This window comes from Schistocerca gregaria, chromosome 8 (genome assembly GCF_023897955.1).
Source record: "Schistocerca gregaria isolate iqSchGreg1 chromosome 8, iqSchGreg1.2, whole genome shotgun sequence".
NCBI classification, from domain to species: Eukaryota; Metazoa; Arthropoda; class Insecta; order Orthoptera; family Acrididae; genus Schistocerca; species Schistocerca gregaria.
In genome coordinates this window covers 356,043,054-356,066,758 of record NC_064927.1, presented here as the reverse complement: position 1 = coordinate 356,066,758, position 23,705 = coordinate 356,043,054, and the positions used below count along the sequence as shown (strand labels likewise).

The window sequence follows — 23,705 nt, the reverse complement described above, 5'->3', positions numbered from 1 at the left end:
AGGCTAGGGAGGTAAAACACTTCCCCAATTTCCCCAAAAATTTCTGTTTCCCTAAAGGTTCCCACAAAAAATATTTTTCCCTAGAATTGCGAAACAAAAACCAAACTGGAGCCGCTGGTTTTGGCTACACTAGGAGCGATAAGAAGCATACGTTTCTAGAACCTAAGTCCTTGTTGTGGACTGACGTCATAATATGCAACGCTGCAGCTGTTGCGAGTTGTATACATCTTTACCTTCAACACATAATTGCTGTTGTTTATGAAGGAATTGTGGTCGTACATGGTGTTCGCCAAAAGCCATTCGTATATTAGGTCGTTTTTTTCTTTTTAATCATTATTATGTCAACTGCTCACTTGGCTTTCACCATTTCCCTTTATGATGTGGCGTTCGTTACTTCCATACTGTGTTGTTTACGAAAATAATCGTTTCAGGAACTTCATCCTCAGTTATAGTGTTCTTTTATTGAAAACGTTTGTCCTTGTGACGTTCGTGTGGTAGGAAGGTAACCAATTCGGACACAGAACATTTTCATCACCAGTATTTGGCCGGAAACAGCAGGAAAGGGTGTGGCATAAAAGTCATTGGAGGGGGACGTTAAGCCCGAAAGCCCCTTTGCGGCTATTCGAGAGGAGTAGTCTGTGTGCTGGCCCTTGGTTTCACCATTTTCCTTGCTTTCTTCACTTCCTAACCATCATCCGCAGAATCATAGCTCAATACTGGCACCCACCACAATGGTACACGTTATACAGATACATATAGAAGGTATAACGAGGGCACTGCCTGTAGGAACCATCATCCAGTGACACGCACAGCTGTGTTAGTCGGACCCAATATCTATCCACATGAAAAGGCGCTGTAACTGGACAAACGTCTTTTCGTAAATAACGGAGCTGTAGCGGAATGCAATAATCGCTCAAGCCCAATTTAGTTTCATACACCATTGTCTGAGAGAACTACTTTGGGGCAAGAGGGCAATGGTACACTGGACAATATCTGCGCGTTCACAGACTTCCAATTTCCGGCTGGCGGCTGACGGCTTCAGTAACAACAGTGGCTGGTGTTCATTTCTATGCACTGCACCCCCGCCAGAGCTCTACGTGAGAAGAACGCCACGAGAGGCTGTTTGCAGCTGCGTAGGGCGTGACCTAATCGCCAGCGAACACACCTGCCGGCTCATTTGCAAAACACCGCGTTTCCCCCTGTCCAGGATGTGGAGCGCCCGAGTATCTCTTCCAGCTTCATTTGTGACACTCTGCTCATTTTCGCTCATACTAAAACCGGATAAATCTCTGTGATTCTGTCCTGTTGGGGAAGCAGAACGTACAGTAAAGGAAAAGAAAAACAAAAAAAATGTTCAAATGTGTGTGATATCTTATGGGACTTAACTGCTAAGGTCATCAGTACCTAAGCTTACACACTACTCATCCTAAATTATCCTAAGGACAAACACACACACCAATGCCCGAGGGAGGACTCGAACCTCCGCCGGGATCAAAAAGAAAAACAGAAACGACGATTGATACAATACTGTTAGACGAATTGTAACATCATATCCCCATACAGATAATGCAACATATTTATATATTTGCGAGTCGTCGTCATCAGCAACACCTGCAATTTCTCATGAAATATTGGATGAAATTCTCCTCTAGATTTCTAACCAGTTACATGGACTCATGTTGGTCTTTCATGTTTTCTGACGTCTTCTACACAAATTCGTGTAGGTCTTCTATTATCTCTTAATAATACAGGACAGAAAATTCTTGATCAACCTAACATCGATTCTCCTGGTTATATGTCCCACCTCTGGTTGATTTTCATTACAGTCATAATTTTGTTCTCCATTCTAGTGTACTCCACTGCTCATTTTCGTTTTTCCTTGGTCAAATGGCTCTAAGCACTATGGGACTTAACATCTGAGGTCATCAGTCCCCTAGGCTTAGAACTAATTAAACCTAACTAACCTAAAGACATCACACGGATCCATGCCCGAGGCAGGATTCGAACCTGCGACCGTAGCAGCAGCGCGGTTCCGGACTGAAGCCCCTAGAACCGCTCGGCCACTGCGGACGATTATTTCCTTGCTCCCGTAGTAAATCCCAACATGTGTATAAACGGCTTCCACGTTGAAAATCCACCATCATAAGACGTAGTGGAAGAAAAATGGTACGAGAATAGTATTTATTCTCCATAAGATGATAGGGCGTAGTTTCTTTTGTCTTGTCTGGCTGCGACTTTCAATGCGCAGCCTAGACCTGGATCTGTCACACAGCCGACTTTGATCCGCCACCGTGGGCTTCATCTACATCTACATTTATACTCCGCAAGCCACCCAACGGTGTGTGGCGGAGGGCACTTCACGTGCCACTGTCATTACCTCCCTTTCCTGTTCCACTCGCGTATGGTTCGCGAGAAGAACGACTACCGGAAAGCCTTCGTGCGCGCTCGAATCTCTCTGATTTTACATTCGTGATCTTCTCGGGAGGTATAAGTAGGGGGAAGCAATATAGTCGATACCTCATCCAGAAACGCACCCTCTCGATACCTGGACACCAAGCTACACCGTGATGCAGAGCGCCTCTCTTGCACAGTTTGCCACTTGAGTTTGCTGAACATCTCCGTAACGCTATCACTCTTACCAAATAACCCTGTGACGAAACGCGCCGCTCTTCTTTGGACCTTCTCTATCTCCTCTGTCAACTCGACATGGTACGGATCCCACACTTATGAGCAATACTCAAGTATAGGTCGAACGTGTGTTTTGTAAGCAATCTCCTTTGTTGATGGACTACATTTTCTAAGGACTCTCCCAATGAATCTCAACCTGGCACCCGCCTTACCAACAATTAATTTTATATGATCATCCCACTTGAAATCGTTCCGTACGCATACTCCCAGATATTTTACACAAGTGACTGCTACCAGTGTTTGTTCCGCTATCATATAATCATACAATAAATGATCCTTCTTTCTATGTATTCGCAAAACATTACATTTGTCTATGTTAAGGGTCAGTTGCCACTCCGTGCACCAAGTGCTTTGTCAGCGAGAGGCGGTGTGAGGTGCCAGTAACCCCCGCGCTCGTTCGTCACCTTACAGCTTCGGCTTTTCTACGGCTCCCGGCAGCGCGCCCTACCTTGACCTGTCTAGCTTTCACCTTGCTCCTCCGAGAAGGCTGACGCACGCGTACTTGTCTCAGTTGCAGCCAGTTCTAAACGCTGCACCGCTGACACACTTTTCCGCAGTTGCTCTTCCGCGAGAGATGGAAAGCGCGGAGTAAGTAACGAGGAGGTGACGTGTCGCGGACGTCGAGGTCGTCAGAAACAGCGCGCATGCTGAGACGAGGATGGAAGAGCAGTCACCACGTATACACAGGAGCTATCAAAATTGATAGTGATAACTGACACGGGTGACGCTATATTATAATACAAGCATAAACCTTCCAGTTGTAATGTTTCTTTATTTGAGAAACCACCCGCCAACCCTGTTTTTCGATACCGTAGGTTAATGAATATTTTTCTACGTAATGTCTCATATTTTTCACTCTATTCAAATTTGGTTTCATTTTTATATGTATGTACGCCGATATTTTGCGATGTTGAAATCGATATAATATCTAGTGTGACTGTCTTTGTAGTTATTGTTATCTTTGATGCTGGCTTGTGACTTTTGGCGAGGAAGCGTACAGAGTTGTCAAGTTTTTGTATTGAATATGAACAGTCTTGACTTTGTGTTGGAAATGAAAAGATGAGTCTGAGTTTTGCACAATGAAAAATGTTGTGAGTTTTATTGAGAGCAGTAACGGCTGCGAAATTGTATGATGAAGTAATGTTTTGAACATGCAAAAGTATAAAAAGTTTAATAAATGTGAATTTTGGTGAAAAGAGGGTGTCAAGAACTATTTTCAAGTGACCATTGTTTAAAAAAAGTATGAAGCACATTGCAATGAAAAACATAAATCATCAAATTAATCCTGAAAGACTGTCTACAAAAATGGTTCAAATGGCTCTGAACACAATGGGACTTAACATCTGTGGTCATCAGACCCCTAGAACTTAGAACTACTTAAACCTAACTAACCTAAGGACATCACACACATCCATGCCCGAGGCAGGATTCGAGCCTGCGACCGTAGCAGTCACGCGATTCCGGACTGAGCGCCTTAACCGCGAGACCACCGCGGCCGGCAAAGATTGTCTTCGTAAGTCCTTCAAGTCGGCGTAATTAACATCCGAGTGCCTTTCGCACCAACAGCGATAGTCATGCTACCTAGACAACCTTTTTAGTTATGAGCCAAAGCCAGAGCGAGATCGTCGTTGGACTGCAAATACAAGATAAGTGATATTATTGTTAATGTTCTTCAGTGACTGTAATCAATTGATGTATCAGTACCTGCTACATTAAAGACCTTTTAGTTGTGCAATAAAAAGATCACACTTTGAGTGCGCGACATGATCATTTTTGAATTAATTAACTGTTAGTGGAGGTATTGTTATACAGTACACATAGGTTCGCAAAGGATCCGTTTGGTAGTTAATTTCCCATGCATTGGAGTACAAATATATTCGAAATGTAAACGAAATATCAAGTACTTTTCTAGTTTCTACTGCACACTGGTTTTATTAGGTCGATATTTACGTACGACAAATCTTGTTTCAGCAATTTGCCGTTTACAATTAATCTTGCAATGTACAATATACATTTTTTGTATAAAATTATAAAAAAATGTAAGTTGAATGGCTTACGTCCATTTTGTAAGATATTTACCTTTTATGTGTCACAATATAGTGTTTTCGAGTGTCTGAGATGCTGTACATCTCAGTTTTTGCGCTGGTGAAGTTTGTCAGAACTCTATATTGTAAGGTGTGCACTTTTCGTGTGGCAGTACAATCCAATCCAATCAAACATATATCTTTACAATCCACTGAAAATAAATATTCGTGGAATTTCAGTGATAACAGCTATATATAAATATCGTGTTATTCTATGACATCACGTATTAAGCAAAGATGTAGTTTGTGTTGAAAGTTCTTCTTTTTCTATTTATTTCTTGTCGTCGTGGGGCTCTGAAATGTATCCTTTTTTATTTGAGAAAGTCAGTTAAGTTTTCTAAATATTGCTTGTGCTTTAGTTCTGTCTGTTCATTCAGAGCTTTGTCTGGACGTGAAGGTGTGTGGATATAAATCTCGAATTCTTCCAAGATATTCAGTATGGTTCCCTGTGGTACATGATATAGGATTTTCCGATCTCGCAGTGTCTCTGTTGTTAATAAGAACAATGCAATGGTTCTCCGAACATGCATACCTGTCCAAGAAAAAGGCACTGCGGGGACTAAAGCCGTCCGCAGTTGCCAATACGAACAACCGAGAGCTGTATAAGAGAATGACGACAGTGAAAATTTGTGTATGACAGGACTCGAAATCGGATTTTATGCTTCACTCGAGCGGTCGTCTTAACCGCTTTGGCTATCCGTGAACGACTCGCGGCCAATATCCTACTTATCCGCCGACACAATGCAGCGACTCCCAATTAAAATATCCTCCCCTGTAAGGGAATTACATAACATGTGTACGAGTGCAGTTTATGACGCAGGAATGACGACGTATGGAAGTTTGGAGCTGGCAGTGGCCGTGCAGTATAGCCAAAGTGGTTAAAGCGACCGCTTGCGTAAAGTGGAAAATCCGGGTTCGCATCCCGGTCCGGCACGAATTCTCATTGTCGTCATTCCCCTATACAGCAGGTGGTTGTTCGTATTCGCAACTGTGAAAACATTTCATACATAGAATTTTCATTGCATTTTCTATTTCTTCTGCCTTGTGTTTATGTTTGCGTAAGTGTATGTAAAATGTGGAGTGACTACTTTTACAATTTCGCGTGTGTTCTTTAAATCTAACTGAGAAGTACCTACGTGACTGCTCGATGCAAAATTGATTAAAATCGTCGTACGAGAATTTACAAATTCTGGTGTTTGAGAAAATTGGGATTTTTGCTTTCTCTGACTGTATTGTCGTTTCTATAGTGTTACTGTTGCGGACGCCATTTTCACTTTCGTCTCTGTTATCACTGAAATTCCACGAATAAGAATTACAAATTCATTGTAAACGTATATGTGTCACTGGAGTGGATTGTGGTATCAAACGAACGTAAGTTAAGTTCTGCCAAACTTCAACAGACACTCCAAGTCATTACATACTGACACGTAAAACGTCAATACCTACCGAAATAGATGTAAGACACTAAACCTATATTTTTATAATTTCATACGAAAAACAGTATATTGCATACCCATGGATTATTTAAAAACTGCAAATTTCTGAAACGAGACTCGTCGTATGTAAACGACGAGCTAGCAAAATCAGTATCGAACAGAAAACGGATAACTCAATGTCATTCAATAACGTGGTACATGTTGCTGAATCATCTAAAAAAAAGCTTTGAAAATGCAAACTTTCATATTAAGCCCCCCACTAACTAAACTTAGATTTCACCCACGACTTACCTTAATAATAAATATAACACTGTTTCAGTACGTTACATGTTAAATTTACTGTACACTCGCACCTGTGAAAGGAGGTATTCTAGGTGTCACCCTCACATTTGGATACATCACTGCACTTCCTTTGCAGTATCTTTCGAGTTCTTTCAAATGCCCCTGGATCGTAAAGTAAATCTTGACAAGACTTTACGGTTCGTACCTCCAGTTTTTCAGCTTCACCAACGGTAGCGCTGTGCATTTCTCCTCTGAAGTGGCCCCGGGCAGAAAAATCGAGAAGACTGAGGTCAGGTAATCTTGAAGGGAAAGGTACAGGCCGCGCTCCATCAGTCCATCTTGGACGATATTGCCACGTTACAATGTTGTCTCATGTGGCGGTGGTGATGTAGACGGTGGGGCTGTAGACTCCGTCCCTGGAGCCCCTAGGTTGGTCTCGGATAGGAGCGGAGATTTCTCCTCGTTCCAGACCCTATATGAAGGCCCAAGATCCACTCAGTCTGCTTTCAAATCAGTAACGGGGATTTGTTCCTGGGGTAAAAAGCGGCAAGCTGCTGGTTTCGCCACCCGCCCCCACCTAGTGCCACGCCACGCGGGGTAGCCGCGCTGTCTGGGGTGTTTCGCAGCGGTTCGCCCCTCCCCCCCCCTCCTCCCCGTCGGAGGTTCGAGTCCTCCCTCGGGCGTGGGTGTGTGTGTTGTCCGTAGCGTAAGTTAGCTTAGATTAGGTTAAGTAGTGTGTAAGCTTAGGGACAGATGACCTCAGCAGTTTGGTACTGTAAGATCTTACCACAAATTTCCAAATTCCTAGTGCCACGGTGAAGAAAGGCTGTTCTCTACCTACATTTAAGCAGTGTCACAGGTTGTGTGCAACGAATATGTTGTCGTACATCAGCAACAAAAATGTGCTGTTCCCCCGTTACGCATCAGCCATGAGTCATGGGTGAAATTTGAGCTCAGTTAGACATGGACTTAATCGAAAAGCTTATATGTTAAAACTGTGTAGGAAAACCTTTGGCACTCAGATATCTTCCAGTGGTCTCGGAATACATAAATACAGTTCGCTTATGGTTTCCAAACGAATTTTACACCATTCTACCGTCAAAATAGTGGCCAGCTCGTGGAACAGTGAGATAGATAGGTAGTGATCACGCACCCAAAGAAGACCACAGAGACTTAACAACTGTGGCGGCCGGAGAGAAGCGGCAATTCATCCTCGTGCTCACAGAACCACTCTTCGACTACGCGAGATGGGGAACAGAGGGCTCTGCCGGCATGGGGGTACAGTATCACCACTGGGGAACAAGCTTTTATATCGTGTGGTGGATCAGCCGAAAAGGTCACTTAATCCTTGGTAGCAATGCTACTTTCCAGAGTGCCGTTGGAGCCCATTTCATCATCAGACCCCAGGCACGTTTCACTCTTGGCGCGTAAACTCGGCCAGATGTTGGAAACACTGTGAAAACAAGACTCATCCGACCAAATGACTTTCTTCCATTCTCAAACAATGGATGATCCAGGATGAAATGTAACAATATTGTGAAAAGGAAGTTGCTACTCACCATATAGCGGAGATGCTGAGTCGCAGATAGGCACGACAAAAAGACTGCCACAAATAATAGCTTTCGGGTACAGTCTTCTATAATTTGCATGACTTATTTTGTACTTTAATATTGATTTTACACAAATTTTCGTCTACTGGTCGATAGCTATAATTCGTGAAAGTATTTTTGTTGTGCCTATCTGCTACTCAGCATCTCCGCTATTTGGTGAGTAGCAACTTTCCTTTCCACAATATTGCTTCTTCCATTCTCCATAGTCTAAGTTTTGTGGCTTCGGCAGCACGTTTCTCTCTTACATGCCTTTGCATCACTGATGTGTGGTTTTCAGACTCCAGTTCCCACCTTCAGTTCCCACCTTATGGAACTCCCTTCGTGCTGGTTTGGTGCTGACAGGGTTCACGAGTTCGACATTCAGTGCTCCAGTGGCATATGCAGCTGCCGTCCTCTTTTATTTTTCCTCCCAATGACTGTCTGTCACGATCCCTCAACAAACAATTTAGCCCTCGTCGTGGCTTAGCGGACGGTGTTTTTCAGCTTTCCCTATATGCGTATAAATCTTCGATTTTTGGTGCCTCTTGGGGAAAAAAAACCAAACACTTGGTTGCCTTGGTTACGGCAGATCCCACCATATGAGCACCAACAGTTTGCACACGTTGGAAGTCACGTGACTCCGACTTAATGCACTCGTAACTACTCAGAACACAGTTGTGAACACTACTCTCACTTGCAACGTACGGAGAAAATGGCGCGGTTGCCGTACGTGCGCAGATACAACAGCACGCTGGCTCGCACCTGCACTTATGTTCAATCATGCATTTACCGCGTGGTTCCTCTCATTTTTGTCCAACCACTGTAACTCGCAAATGAGTTGTTACGGATCCATGTTTACTGGGCCGTCCTTGCTCCTGTTATTTCACCCATGTAGGTCACGCTATTAATTGTGATACTACCTATATAAATGATCTGTTGGGTAAAGCAGGAAGCTCTCTCTGTCCTTTCAGTATAGGATGGCGCAGCGGCAGAAAACTGCAGCGAAATCCAAGAAGTACTGCGGAGTATTGGCGGTTGACTGTCAACGTAAATGTAAAGCACTGTGCAAAAATAGTTGGAAAAACGTATAATTGTATGAATTGACGGAGCTGTCTATCAAAATGACGCTTACATGTCACAGAGTTGACCACACAAAAGGGATACTTTGTATCCCTGATCCAGTCTCTGTAGTCGAAGTCTTTAAACAACACTGACGTGCTAATGTGCCGTTCAGAGGTAACTTGGGTAGCACTCAGGAGGTGATAAATATTTCTGACACTGACGGGTGTGTTAGCGGCGTACAGTGCATTAACCGTTGAAACAGTAATTGCGCATATCGATCGACTTGACGCTGAGGAAACTCTACTGGACTAATGTTTAGCAAGAGTTGCGATGACACTACTATTCGGGCATCCTCATTTATGTCGAATGAAATTAGAACCTCTGTAGCACATCAGCGAACTCATAAATAAGATCTCAGCAGAGCGACCGAAACATCGAGTTTGTAGGAAAAAAAGAAAGAAAAAAACAGGAAGAATGATAATCTCTAGTCAACAAGCAGTCCTTGACTATGGAGCACGTCATTTTGATCATCCCGAGACGGTTGTGTGTCTTGTAATTACCGGAATTACTTACTTTTCGTCAGAATCATAGTTTCACAACCCCCAGGAAAACCTGCAGACACACAAATTTCATTTATGTCTTCAGTAGTTTAAATCGTTCCGGGCTATATATATTTACAGCTACATTCCGCAAACCACCTTCCGGTGTGTTGTGAAGATTACTTCACGTATGTTTATCGTTTCCGCCTTTTTTTATCGGTAAACCTCATCGTAAGATCAAATTTTACCACCATGGTCACATCGCGGCATACACACAACTGTTTGTGAAAACTGCAACACCAAGAAGAAGACATGTTCAAATGGTTCAAATGGCGCTGATCACTATGCTACTTAACTTCTGAGGTCATCAGTCACCTAGAGCTTCGAACTAATTAAACCTAAGTAACCTAAGGACATCACACACAACCATGTCCGAGACAGGATTCGAACCTGCGACCGTAGTGATCCCTCGGTTCCAGACTGTAGCATCCAGAACCGCACGGCCACCCCGGCCGGCGAAGAAGACATGTGATTACAATGAAATTTATACCGTAGATTAGTAACATGACAATATACAAACGTTTAGAATTACAGAACTATACATGCGCTTTGACGAGAATCAGTGAGTGCCTGCATAAGTCACTAGGGAATGAACTGCCACGCGGTTGATGGGCGCGTCCACAAGGTACCGACAGTGATTGCTGGAGGACCAGAAGAACAAGTTGGCTACCGACCGTATCCCAGAATGTTCCAAGGGTGATGCCAGGAAAACGTACAGGCTAGGTAAGTAGCGGTACCGCCAGTTCTTCGAAGAAGGCTTGCAGATTCCTCATCGCTGGGCGTTTTCCAGCTGGAATATGCCATGTGGAGTTGCCACCAGAAGGGACAGTGCTCAAGGTTCTAAAACCTCCACGGATCGTAGTGGTACAGTGGTTAGCACACTGGACTCGCATTCGGGAGGACGGCGGTTCAAACCCGCGATCGACCTTCCACATTTAGGTTTTACTTGATTTCCCTGAATCGCTTCAGGAATGCTGGAATAGTTTCATTGAAAGGGCACACTCGATTTCCTTCGCCATCCTTGACACAATCAGAGCTTGTGCTCCGTCCCAGTTTTCCTTCTTTCATTCTAAAACCTCTCAGATGTAACGGATGCTGTTCATAGTGCCTTCAATAGCTAGGAAGCGAAATCTCAACTTATATCCAATGGCGCCCCGAAACATCACACTAAGCGTCTGACGGCTATACCATTCTACAATGCACTCTGCCCGATTGCGTTCACCAAGGTAGTGTCTAATACGCACAGGTCCGTAATTGTAGGTCAAATGGACATGGAACTTGTCCGAAAACACTCCTGTACTTTGCCATTCAGCAGCCCGTGAGGGCGTCTACGTCTCCAGTGCAGTCTGAAGCGACGTTGGTTTTTGGTCACTGGAAACCGACATGGTACCTTGCGTGCCCCTACTACAGTCCTCAGCAGATGGTGCCGAACCATCGAGACAGACACGTCCACATTCGTTGCAATACTCCAACGTCGAGCCAACCCTATGCACGAAGCTGATTTTTTGGGATACGGCTATGCGGGCAAGAGGGAATCATCCAGTGCTGTGATCACAAAGTGTATTCCAGTACCCCCTCGTTGCTGTATAATAATCCCCTTCCATCCATTGTTTCCACACACGCATCACTATCGTAGCTTCGTGCCCTGTGCGAATTGAAATGTTTCTGTTTCCCTGAGACCATTCAACCTGCCTTGGTCGAACTAACTGACAGGCTGACAGTGCTCCCTTTGACGTCGAAGAGTTATCTCTGCCTTGGCCAGCAAGGTTACAGGATCTCTCCACAACTTAGAACGTCTCGAGCATTATGGGCAGGGCTCTCCAATAGCCTCGGGATTTTGATGTAACGCGCGATTTGGACAAAATTTTTCGCGATATTCCTCAGGATATCAGACAGTCAATGACAAGCCGAATAACTACTTGCATAAGGGCTAGAGGTGGATCAGTGCGTTACTGACTTCGTCAATTCGTAAAGCTCTATCTCTTGAATAAATTATCCATTTTTTCCGCAGTTGTGATCATTTGTTTGTCTGTACATGTCAATCACAACTACCTTTCCACCCCATTCGGTTAATTCCTTCGTGATGCATTTTCTTTTCTCATTAAGAGTGTACCTGAACAGTAGGCCTACAATCGTGCCTACCAGAGACCGAATTCCTCCATGTTATAATAATTACATACTATAGGCTTTTTAACTGTTGTTTTAAAGGCTTTCTCATAGGGAAAAATGTAATTGGGGGAACAAATTGAATAATTCATCATCATATTATTCCACTGCAGCGAGCGATCGAAGGCAACCGTCCCCTTATACCAAAATACTAATAAAGTAGCCGTAAACGAACTCCAGAATGTTAACTGTTCAGGCCAATGTCATACAGTTCTGTCGGTCAGACACACTCCACGGATCACACACATTGCTTCATCCGGCGTTGTCTTGAAATCCACTATGAATATTTGGATCACACTTTATTGCGTTCGCCTCAGTGCGTCTTGTAACCTTTCAGTCGCATCCGATAACACCATAAATTCGGTCCACACCTGTTTCGAGCATTAAATGTGATGCTGTGGTCCACATGCGCAACGTAGACAATATTTTCTAACCTGCAGTGTTGACACCTGCAAACCAAAACTTTTTTATGGAGAACTCTTCTCGGTATATGAATAAAAATTCATATAACAGTGTGGAGGCCAAGTTAAACTGCTCACAGATTTTACCGAAGAATTGAATAACGTTCACTCGGTTACCACTGGTGGACGGGCTCCAGAGCACATTAATAACTTGAGGACAAAGAGCTTTTTAATACCAGTCATGAACTGTAGTAAATGTAAAGACACACCTGCAACTAGCTAAAGAAAACAGAGAGGAACACAGTTATTGATTTGTGAACGGTACGTTTATTAATAGACATACCAATATACATAAACATTGAGGAGAATAAATGAAAATGTTCCTCGTCTTCTATACGTGTATACACTTATCTTGAGCAGTTGTTAATGCCCATTTACATCTTAGGTTCATACAGGCAGCATTTTGAGCGTTACAGTAAATTGGTTCGTTAACGAAACGCGGAAGCGATCGACCTGGAACGTGGTCACATTCGATTTGCTTCTGATGTATGGGTAGTGAAGTTGGTAACAATAATTTTCAGCATTCTTAGAATTTTGATCAGCAGTTTTATATGTGAAACATGCTGTCGAGGAAGTAAAATGCGACCACAGAAAACCGTTAATCAGTCACGCGAAGACTCGCTCGAGCGCACGCACACACACGCACACACACACACACACACACACACACACACACACACACACATACACATACACATACACACACGCGCCCTCGTGCGTACGCAGGCACGCACACACACTGTAAAATTGTGCAAACAGCCCGGACAAACTGTAAACGAGCGGTTTCGCGGTATCGAGGTTTAGCGTGTCACATATTCCGAACACACAGAGACGGCAAATATAAAGGCGCTAACACATTTATACACACAGGAAGAGTCCATAAGAGGTCGACTCAGGGTTGTCACAAACCTCAAGTCGTTGTCTTGACTTTGCAGCCTGAATCCCACCGTCGTCGCACACGCCATTGTTTTCCTACGGACGTATCGCATGTTTCAAGTTCTCTTCTGTCATGACTATTTGTTACAGTATCAGGTATTAAAAGCCAAACATAGTTACACGAGCCTAGTTTTCATCTGAAAAGCCTCTTCGTATTGACAGTTTGTTTCTACATTAGTATACACTTTTATTTCCTTTTATACGCGGACCTATCGACTAGTGTATGGGTAAATTACTGTTACTGGTTGTACGACAATGTCAGCATTGCACTGTTCACAAAGTGCTCTGAGTATTTATTATCTCGACAGTAATTTTGTTTATCACAACGTTAACATCATCAGTAAATGTAGAATACCAGCCATAAATCAGTCAACAGGGCTGATTCATGTTAGTTTTTATTGCAACAGTATTATCCTTTCACAACTGACCGGTTCCGACCATCGCCGGTTATCTTCAGATCATGGGCTTTTCCCTAGAGAACCTGTCACTCATTCACTAGTACATGGTACTCGATAAATACGGTCATTGGTCAGAGCAGAAAGTACAAATAAATGTGATTTAGTGTCTTAGTTTAGTAAAGACTCTGTTTCTTGTAAAAAAACATTCCTTGCAGCCAGTCGTGATTTTTTACTATACATATTTTTGATATATTTCCCGCAGTTCATGCCTCGCAAACATAAAGCCTACGGATGTTTTAGTTCCAGAAATTCCTACTTTATAATGCGAATTTCTCCCTAAATGCATCATGAGGAAAATAAACAAAGAAAAATCGTGAGTAGCAGCAGCAAATGTTATTTTACAATCAAAACCATTATTAAAATAGGGTAAAACGTAACATCTGCCCGAACAGGCCGTCAAGGCCCAAGGGGATAGGGCCAGCCGCCGTGTCATCCTCAGACCACAGGCGTCATTGGATGTGGATATGGAGGGACATGTAATCAGCACACCGCTCTCCCGGCAGCAAGTCAGTTTTCGAGAACGGAGCCGCTACTTCTCAGTCAAGTAGCTGCTCAGTTTTCCCCACAAGGGCTGAGTGCATCCCGCTCGTCAACAGCTCTCGGTAGACCGGATGGTCACCTATCGAAGTGTTACCCAAGCCCGACAGAGCTTAGCTTCGGTGATCTGACGAGAACCGGTGTTACCACTAGCTATTAAAACAGGGTAATAAATCAATATTCGTTGTACTTACTGTTTACAGTTACACAAAATCACAAAATTTCCAAACTGTAGGTGTAACGTAGAGCCATACGCGTACAAAAACGAAGATCGTGATGTCAAATGATCTTAAATGAGTGTCATAGCAGACAGCTACTTGGTATTATGTCGAGCGCTCTGGCTGTATCTATCAACAGCTGTGACCACACACTGCAGCAACTGACTCACAAATCATACACTTGGTCGGACTGTAAAGTGGATGAAGAACAGTTTACACCACAAGGGCATTCGTCCCAGGAAGGAATACGGAACGTGCCTGTGTTTCAGTCACATCTCTGACCGGAGGTGTAGCTTCAACTTTCGTCACAGTTTTCATGGTAAAAAACTGATATGAGGAAAAGTAAGTTCTCATGTTTACTAGTTTTCGAGGTAGTGCAGTCTTAACGAGTTGGACACGCGCCGGGAGAACAGTGAAGTTTAGATTCCTGTCTGATTATTCTGATTAGCGACGTGTTAAAGCTTATAATCTGTGCAGGGTATTTATGCGATAATTCTGTTTGACAAACTTATCTTCTCGTTGGGGATTCGACCCTGTTTGCATGCAGTTCGCGGGCGTCTGTTTGTAACGCTCTATCAGCAAATCGTAATTTTATTTTAGTGCAATCAAGATTATTAACATTTTAACTAGTGCCATCTCTTGTACCCGACAGTGTCAGATCTTACAACCAAAATGTGTCTCTCCGCACCAGAACGTCCCAAAAACCAAATTGGTCACTTTCCGCGATGTTTCTGTTGCTGTACCCGATACCATTTTCCCTCGAGACGAAAATTTGATATTGGGAACTGCAATGGAATTCATCTGCGATTAGCCAGATCGCTCATTCACTAATGATCCGATACATGCACTGCTAACGAAACTGCTACCTCTCCCATCTATATCCTACTGTATGCTTACAAATCCATACATACTACAAAAACGGATGTGTGTGTGTGTGTGTGTGTGTGAGTGTGTGTGTGTGTGTGTGTGTGTGTGTGTGTGTAAGCAGGTTCCACATCTCCTCCTAAGCCACTGGACCAATTTCAAGCCGGCCGGAGTGGCCGTGCGGTTCTAGGCGCTGCAGTCGCAGGTTCGAATCCTGCCTCGGGCATGGGTGTGTGTGATGTCCTTAGGCTAGTTAGGTTAATTAGTTCTACGTTCTAGGCGACTGATAACCTCAGAAGATAAGTCGCATAGTCCTCAGAGCCATATGAACCAATTTCAACCAAACTTTGTACCCATATACCTTACAGTCAGGAAACAGACGCTGTGGGGACAAGAACCACCTATCTGTCAAAGGGGAGTATGTTGAAAATGAAGCGCATTCTCAGACTTTATTTACCCAGTATTTGAGAGTGAGAGCACTTAACGACTTGCAACAAACTTTTCAAATAATTTCAAACCTTTACGAAATTTTCTCTCGTTGACAACCACTACAAAATTCTCATTACTTTTTCGCTGTTCATGCAGTAAGCGTACCGCATTAGACATTACGTTATAATTTATTACTTCTTTACTACTAACAGTATTCGCGACACATTTTGAAGACGGTATACATGCATAGGACAGACTGAAACTGCAAAATTATATCACAGTACGATACGTAGTTCTGGAGATATGACGTCGTAAACAGTGAGGTGCGTGAAAAACTGCCGCATCGTTCATGACGTTTCAATTTATTATTTGTGTGCAACGAACTCCATTCACAATACATGTTGCAAACAATATCCATATACACCGCTAAATGTACCTACAAAATTATAACATTGTCTGACACATAATAGGGATATATTGCGTCATGAACATTAAGCACAAGGCTGGTACGGGCGTGGACGCACAGATATAAATAAATACCTGGATAACACTGGATTTCTCTGCTACTACCTAATAGAAGGAAATAGTTTATTTTTTGTTTCCTAATAAATTGATACAGGTTTCATAGTAAGTTTAAAATTAAATTTAAGTAAAAAGTAACTCACAGTGAAAAGTACTGATTGTTGTACAAACTGTTCATAAATTGATTAGACGTGCTACTTCCACACCTGACTTCTGGATTTTTGTTTCTGCAGGACCAGCTGGAGAGTGGCCGCTGACAACAGCACCGGTGCTGGAGGATTCAGCTGCAGACACACGTGTCACAGGTAGGTGGCTACGGATTTTCAATCATCGCCGCCTCGTATGAGTTGGCAGGCATCATCAGCGTGTAATCAGTAGTCCTGTGCTGAACATGACTACAAGAGTGAGCAAGCAGTACCGTCGTTCCACCAGCGTCCACTTTGACCCTCAAGCGAGCCTCGTATGCTAACATTAACGTCGTTTCAGAATTTTTTATGAAATCCAGAGAAGCCAGAGTGACAATGAGCTCTTAAAGGTGATCGGTTAAGTGAGAATCTAGAGCGTAGAAAGCCAATACGGAAATTAACACGCCTCTTGATACGGCCTTGCATTGTTACATGCAAAAAGCTAAACTCCGCCCGAACAGGTCATGAAATCCCAACGGTACCGACCCGCCGCCATGTCATCCTAAGCCTAGAAGTGTCACTGGATGCGGAGGTGGAGATGCGTGGGGTCAGCCCACCGCTCTCGCGGCCGTATATCAGTTTACCAGACGGTCGTTACGTGCAAGGGGAAGCACATTTCATTGATGAAAAAATACGTTCCATTTCCATACAAGGGTGGGCCCTATATGTATACTTTATGATATAATATTGCTATAAAATGTAATTCCTTATGACGTATGAGTACCGTGAGGTCGTTAGCCAAATAGTCATGAAACAATTATAATTCTAGAGGAAACTGACACAGCTCTCCCTAGTTTACAAGCAAACAAGACGAGTGAGTACAACGCTCTTACCTACACTGAGTAATAAGAGAGAGGCCGATAAGTTTGGTGACTTTGTGTAACCGTAATGCCGTCACAGTGAGAATAGAAAGTTTAGTTGTGCAACAGGTCATTTTTATTATCAGTAGGTCTGGCAGGTGAAATAGACAGCGAACCAATTGCACTAAATGGTAGTTTTCAATTAACTTTTACCATTGTTTCAACAGGTTTAAACCGTCTTCCACAGAAGGACAAGAAGCTTGCACACAATGCAATCGTTGGCTGTCTGTTTCACTTGACATTCTGTAACGTTACTGAGATGCGCCGATGTTAAAAATATCAGTGGGTCTCGTAGTTGTAGGACAATTTAAATGATCTTGTAATTTAAATCAAGTCTGAGTATAATGAATATTTATTTGTTATAATTATTGGACACTATAGGCAAGTAGTTAACAGAGAGTAAAGTTTTCCACAAGTTTGTGTCGAATTCACACAACAATGACGCTAACTCTGTGAAGAGGTATCAACTCATATGTTGCACTGCATGGAAAATGCGCAACAAGTTATCCTTATCCGGACAGCTCGCGAGTCCACAGCTAATGAGACAGAAAGCAGAAATTATAATCAAATGGGCAACTCAAGTTTCGTGCCAGAACAAGTAAGTAGAGAGCTGCTCAGAGGACGCATCGTGCTAGTTACACTTCCACAATAATTGCATAACGTGCGTCCCTCAGTACCAGATGGCGACCAGGAGACCAGTTGACGGTGTCTAGAACATGAATGCCACGTAACTTACTTCTCCTCCCTCATATTTTCAAAAAACTCTATATGGAGGGAACGACTCATTGCTATTGCCAATGTGAAAGACGAGTGTATTGCTTATTTCATGAAAAAAAAAACAGGGAAAAACAGCAAAACCTTCCTCCATTTTGCATACAAAACGCACATTAATGAATACGAGATACATACTGGCCTAGAGCAGCGTCTCCTTTATTCGTGGACCTCTTAGCGCCAAGAGTGGTGGCGGGGTGACTCAATTCGATTCGATGACCAAAATTTTGGAGTGAAATCAACTTTCTTTCTCACACTGACCAGGCAGTAATGCTGTGTTTCGACTTTCAATGTTTGTGGAGAAATGGCATAAAGGTCGTACTCAGTTATTGTCTGAGGATGGCAGTGGCGGCATAGCATCCCCTGCCCTCGGCTAGCCCAAAAGTACAAAGCAGGCAGCAGCCTCGCTTCCGCGAAAACTGCACATCTGCCTTGGGAGGCTCGCCTCTCCTAATGAGATTCACTGTCTGTCTTCTGCCGACAACAGGACTCTGAGACCACGCCAGGAATGCGCCTTTCCTGTGCCAAATATGCAAAGCCTTCCTCGCAGGCCCAAATGTGACAAAATTAAACAACATCACTTGGCAATATTTGACAGTAATGTCTCAAGTTTTATAACCCTCTTAATGAATTCTGTGTCAGCATTTGATACAAGTACATACAGTCTGCAATTTTTCCCTCTAAAGATGGGGAATGTCTTACGCTGCTACATTGGAGAACTTACACATTTGAGTCATTCCAGCTACTTTTTGAACTTCCATATTTCGTACTATCACGCCTGTAGAGATGCAAGGTTTATTTGAAGACTTCCTAGTTTTGTATTTAATTCTGAGAAAATTACTTTCAAATATGAATACTGTTGTATTCACAAAATACTCCTGGTGTCAAACATACCGGGTGATCAAAAAGCCAGCATAAATTTGAAAACTGAATAAATCACGGAATAATGTAGATAGAGAGGTACAAATTGACACACATGCTTGGGATGACGTGGGATTTTATTAGAACAAAAAAAATACAAAAGTTCAAAAAATGTCCAACAGATAGCGCTTCATCTGATCAGAATAGGCATAATTAGCATAACAAAGTAAGACAAAGCAAAGATGATGTTCTTTACAGTAAATGCTCAATATGTCCACCATCATTCCTCAACAATAGCTGTAGTCGAGAAATAATGTTGTGAACAGCACTGTAAAGCATGTCCGGAGGCATTGGCGTCGGATGTTGTCTTTCAGCATCCCTAGAGATGTCGGTCGATCACGATACACTTTCGACTTCAGGTAATCCCAAAGCCAATAATCGCACTGACTGAGGTCTGGGGACCTGGGAGGCCAAGCATGACGAAAGTGGCGGCTGAGCACACGATCATCACCAAATTACGCGCGCAAGAGATCTTTCACGCGTCTAGCTATATGGGGTGGTTCTAGTAAAACCCCATGTCATTCCAAGCATGTGTGTCAATTTTTACCAATCTACATTATTCCATGGTTTATTACGTTTTCAAATTTATACTGACTTTTTGATCACCCAGTTAGTGTTGTAGGAGGTGTAGTTGCTGTAATTGAAGTGGCTCGCTTCACCCAGCAAGTATAGAGCCTCGTCACAAGGTCGAACAGGTTTAGGCTAACCCCACCAAAATAATGACAACATATGCTAGGATCGATTTACAATCCTTTATTAAGTAAAGTTATACATTACATAAATGGGGTATGAGAATGATGTGTGGCAATATAGTTAAATGTTAATTTGCACTGATCTGTTATTGACGACTGGTCTGATCCTGAACACAGTGAACGATGACTAATATAACTAGTAGAATATCTAGTTGAACCCTTCTAAGCGCCAACTGTAGGTAGGTCCTGAGGCACGAAGTTGATGCTGTGGAACTAACCATTGACGCTCACTGTTTGACAGTACACTTCGGAACTATCTGTGTGACATTAGGCGGAAGTGTAAAGAAGTCCGTGTTGTGTGCAGGTCCACATGCAGGGGGAAGGGTGGGAGGGGGAGGGGTCGGTACTCCCACACCCCAGTCCCGAAATGTTTGGGCTTATACTAGATACAATGGAAATTTTCTAGTACCTAAATGCTTTCTGAATATTAGTCATTTTTATTGTGACCGAAAGTCAAGTGAGAGAAGTTTCAGGTGTAAAGAAGTTGTTGAAAAACAGCAGACGAAGATTCACTAAACTATATGAGGCTTGGACTCTTATAAAGCAGAGTAAGTGGTGAACAGTTTCACAACATTACTAAATCTGTATTTGCTTAACGGTTCCCTTGTGGCTGAAAACATAACACCCAAGAAGAGGCCTGAGCTAATAAGCTTCTTTTGTCCCCATCTCAGATCCATATTTAACCATACAAGGAAAAATTTAGATGCAGCATGGTGGCATCTGGGCAGTTTCGGAAGAGAACAGATCCCTTCGATGACCTGACTTTGTAACATTCTGTTAGTTTCCTTGAATTTCTCGAGGTTTTTGTTTTTCTACTTTGTACAATATCAGACTGATACTTCAATAACACTGCAGTAAATTAAACATTTATCTAGTAGTTTCGAGGAAATTTGTGCAATTAGCACCTATATGGATCGTGTAAGGCGAATGAAAAAAGGAAATCAACTCTTATCCGTCTGTCTGATTTTTTAAAAGGCTTATAATATAGAAAGTCCACTAGCTAAAATTAGATTTGCGCCCCCCCCTCCCCCCCTCCCCCCCCTCCCCCCCCTCCCCCCCTCCCCTGAAAAATAATTCTGTGTGCGAACCTGGTTGTGTGCATCATGTGTAGTGTTTGACCACAACTATGTTGTGCTTTTCTGGAGGCTGGTATCGCCGTGTGGCGCCCTCTCTATGTAAGACTGTGTCTCGTCTCCTCTGGAAGACACAGCAGATGCAAACACATTAAGATGTATGTTGAATTTAGAGCTGGCTCTATGCTCTTCGTAATTCACCTTAGTCAACTACATTAAAGGTTTGTTTATAATGTCCCATTCCTCATTAATCAACATCATTATTTTCTCCAAGTGTATTTAGACTATATTGTTTAACCTCGTCTTAGAGACTTGCATACAGAGGTGATGTGGTATTAATAAGTAGCTCCAAACAAAACAAATCATTATGATGCAAAATTAATAAAAAGTAGCTGAGAACACGGAATTACATATTAAGTAAAGACATAAGAACTGGTCATAAGTAAGAAAATCATAAGTCACGCACCTTTAGCTGTAGATGAATTCACTTTCGATACAGTTCAAACGGTTCAAATGACTCTGAGCAGTATGAGACTTAACTTCTGGGTTTATCAGTCCCCTAGAACATAGAACTACTTAAACCTAACTAACCTAAGGACATCACAGCTCCATGCCCGAAGCAGGATTCGAACCTACGATCGTAGCGGTCGCGCGGTTCCAGACAGAAGCTCCTAGAACCGCTCGGCCACCCCTGCCGGCTCGATACAGTTGACCGCTTCAAGTGACGAGTACTTGCGGAGTCTTTTTAGTAACACGAATAGAACGGATATAGAAACAGATTCCCTTCTAGCAACAGCGAACGAAACACATTTTAGTTTCACAAAAATTCTAAAGAAAAGATCACTTAGTACTATCAACAAACTCCGTTTCTATCTGTTGACTATTATACCGGCAACACTATGCGGATGTCAAGCATAAATACTTAGAAAGCAAAGGTGAAGGAAAAATTGTTAATAAGCGAAACAAAAATACTAATTAAAATTTTAGGAACCGTATATGACGAGAATAACATTTAATGCGGGATGAGAAAAAAAGAAGAAGTAGAAGATCTCTAGAATCAGAGTAACATTGTCGATAAGCTACAGAAAAGAAGAGTGAACCGAGTTGATCATTTCGCAATAATGACGGAGAATAGACTACCTAGAACAGTATTGTGCAGGACAGTAGACAGAACGAGAAGCACCCGGGTTCAAATAGTTCAAATGGCTCTGAGCACTATGGGACTTAACATCTGAGGTCATCAGTCCCCTAGAACTTAGAACTACTTAAACCTAACTAATCTAAGTACATCACACACACCCATGGCCGAGGCAGAATTCGAACCAGAGATGGTAGCGGTCGCGCGGTTCCAGAGTGCAGCGCCTAGAACCGCTCGGCCACTCCGGCCGGCTTAACATCCGGGAGGGCACAGTTCGGATGAACATCAACAACCAGTTGTCAAACAGAGCACTCGCCAGAAAGAAATGGAAGAGACTCGCAGGGCAGTTTATTGCCACATGTAAAGTAAAATAAGTTACGTAATGTGACTAATTGTGGAACATGATGCGGCCAAACTTGGAACAGCGAGCTTGTTTCATTAGTGAAAGACGGTCCTTGTTCATTTTCATCAATTTCATGTTCCTTTTTACAGTTTTAAATAGATGTTAAAAAATTCCATGTCGATATTTGAAACCAAAATGAGCATCTGTTCTTTGTATTTTCCGAGATTTTAAAGATTGCGCACTGTTATCAAGATTATGCAGTAGGATGATTCGTTTTAGGGAACGATCGTCCTGAAAGTATCTTGTTTTCTTTTATTCTTCCTTTGGTTATTTAACCTACTTTGAGAGTAGGTTCTCTGACAGATTTATTGGTAATTTTTCAAGAAGTGCTGCGGGTCTAACACGCGGGTCCTGAACGACATATATCGAACGACGAAATACATCAAACGCACGGCTATCGTGACGTGAGATATGGGAAGTGTGTAGTGCGTTGCTAAGGAAACATCGAGTAACGTTCAGCGCTGTGAATAAGTGTAGTCTCGAGTCGCGATACCCTTAGCTGGCGAAACTTAACTCCTTTATTGTGTTGAGTGCAGTCTTGTTTGAATTTCTATTGGGAATACGGATTGCTGCCAAATGACGATTTCAGCAATTGTGTGAATTGTCATGGAGACAGCTGTGTGGAACTTCGTAAGAAAAGCGCCGATGCCGATTTCCCATTTGAATTATAATGCGCGCAGTGTCGGAAAATGACATCGATAACGAAAATCACATGGTTCGATAATTTTAAGTTGATCATCGAAAATAGTATTATTTTATTCTCGTGTTGGGTGAGAGACTACAGCTGCAAGCAGCTGCAAGTTTCCGTAACTGAGTTATCGACAAACATCGTTTGTGAGTACTACAGATTCTTTCGAGAAGTCTGCTACATGATGGTAATGAATGACATTGTTCCTGTTGGCGTACAAAACAAGATAGTTGGAATAGGCTAATTACATACAGCCACTCGGAAATACAAGAAAGAAAGACAATTAAAAATGAGATTGAAGATATATGGATCTTCGGAGGGGCTGTAAGAGTATCACGTTAGTGCTTCACAGTTGGAGTAGATTAAACGGGATAGAAAGCGTTATTGTCTCTGATAAAGCACTTCATTTTACCGAAGACCAAGGCTACGACAGACGGCTTTACGCCCTACAGAACCTTGAAGAAATAAAGATTCCCAAAACGAATTTGTAAATCATTGTGTGGAATTTGTCTCTGCGGACGATCCATCAGTCCACACAAAGAATATAGAGCACTCTGCAAATCTGTCAAATTGTCGATTAAAA

At 42.7% G+C, this 23,705-nt stretch overlaps 1 protein-coding gene across 2 annotated transcripts in view; it reads left to right on the top strand.

The window, feature by feature from the left end:
• Window positions 1-23,705, top strand: part of LOC126284525 (putative fatty acyl-CoA reductase CG5065) — a 327,562-nt gene that overhangs the window by 121,262 nt on the left and 182,595 nt on the right. For both annotated transcript variants that reach the window (XM_049983518.1, XM_049983520.1), the window contains exon 2: window positions 16,565-16,636. In XM_049983518.1, coding sequence (XP_049839475.1) covers window positions 16,565-16,636 — 72 coding nt within the window. The remainder of the gene's footprint in view (window positions 1-16,564; window positions 16,637-23,705) is intronic.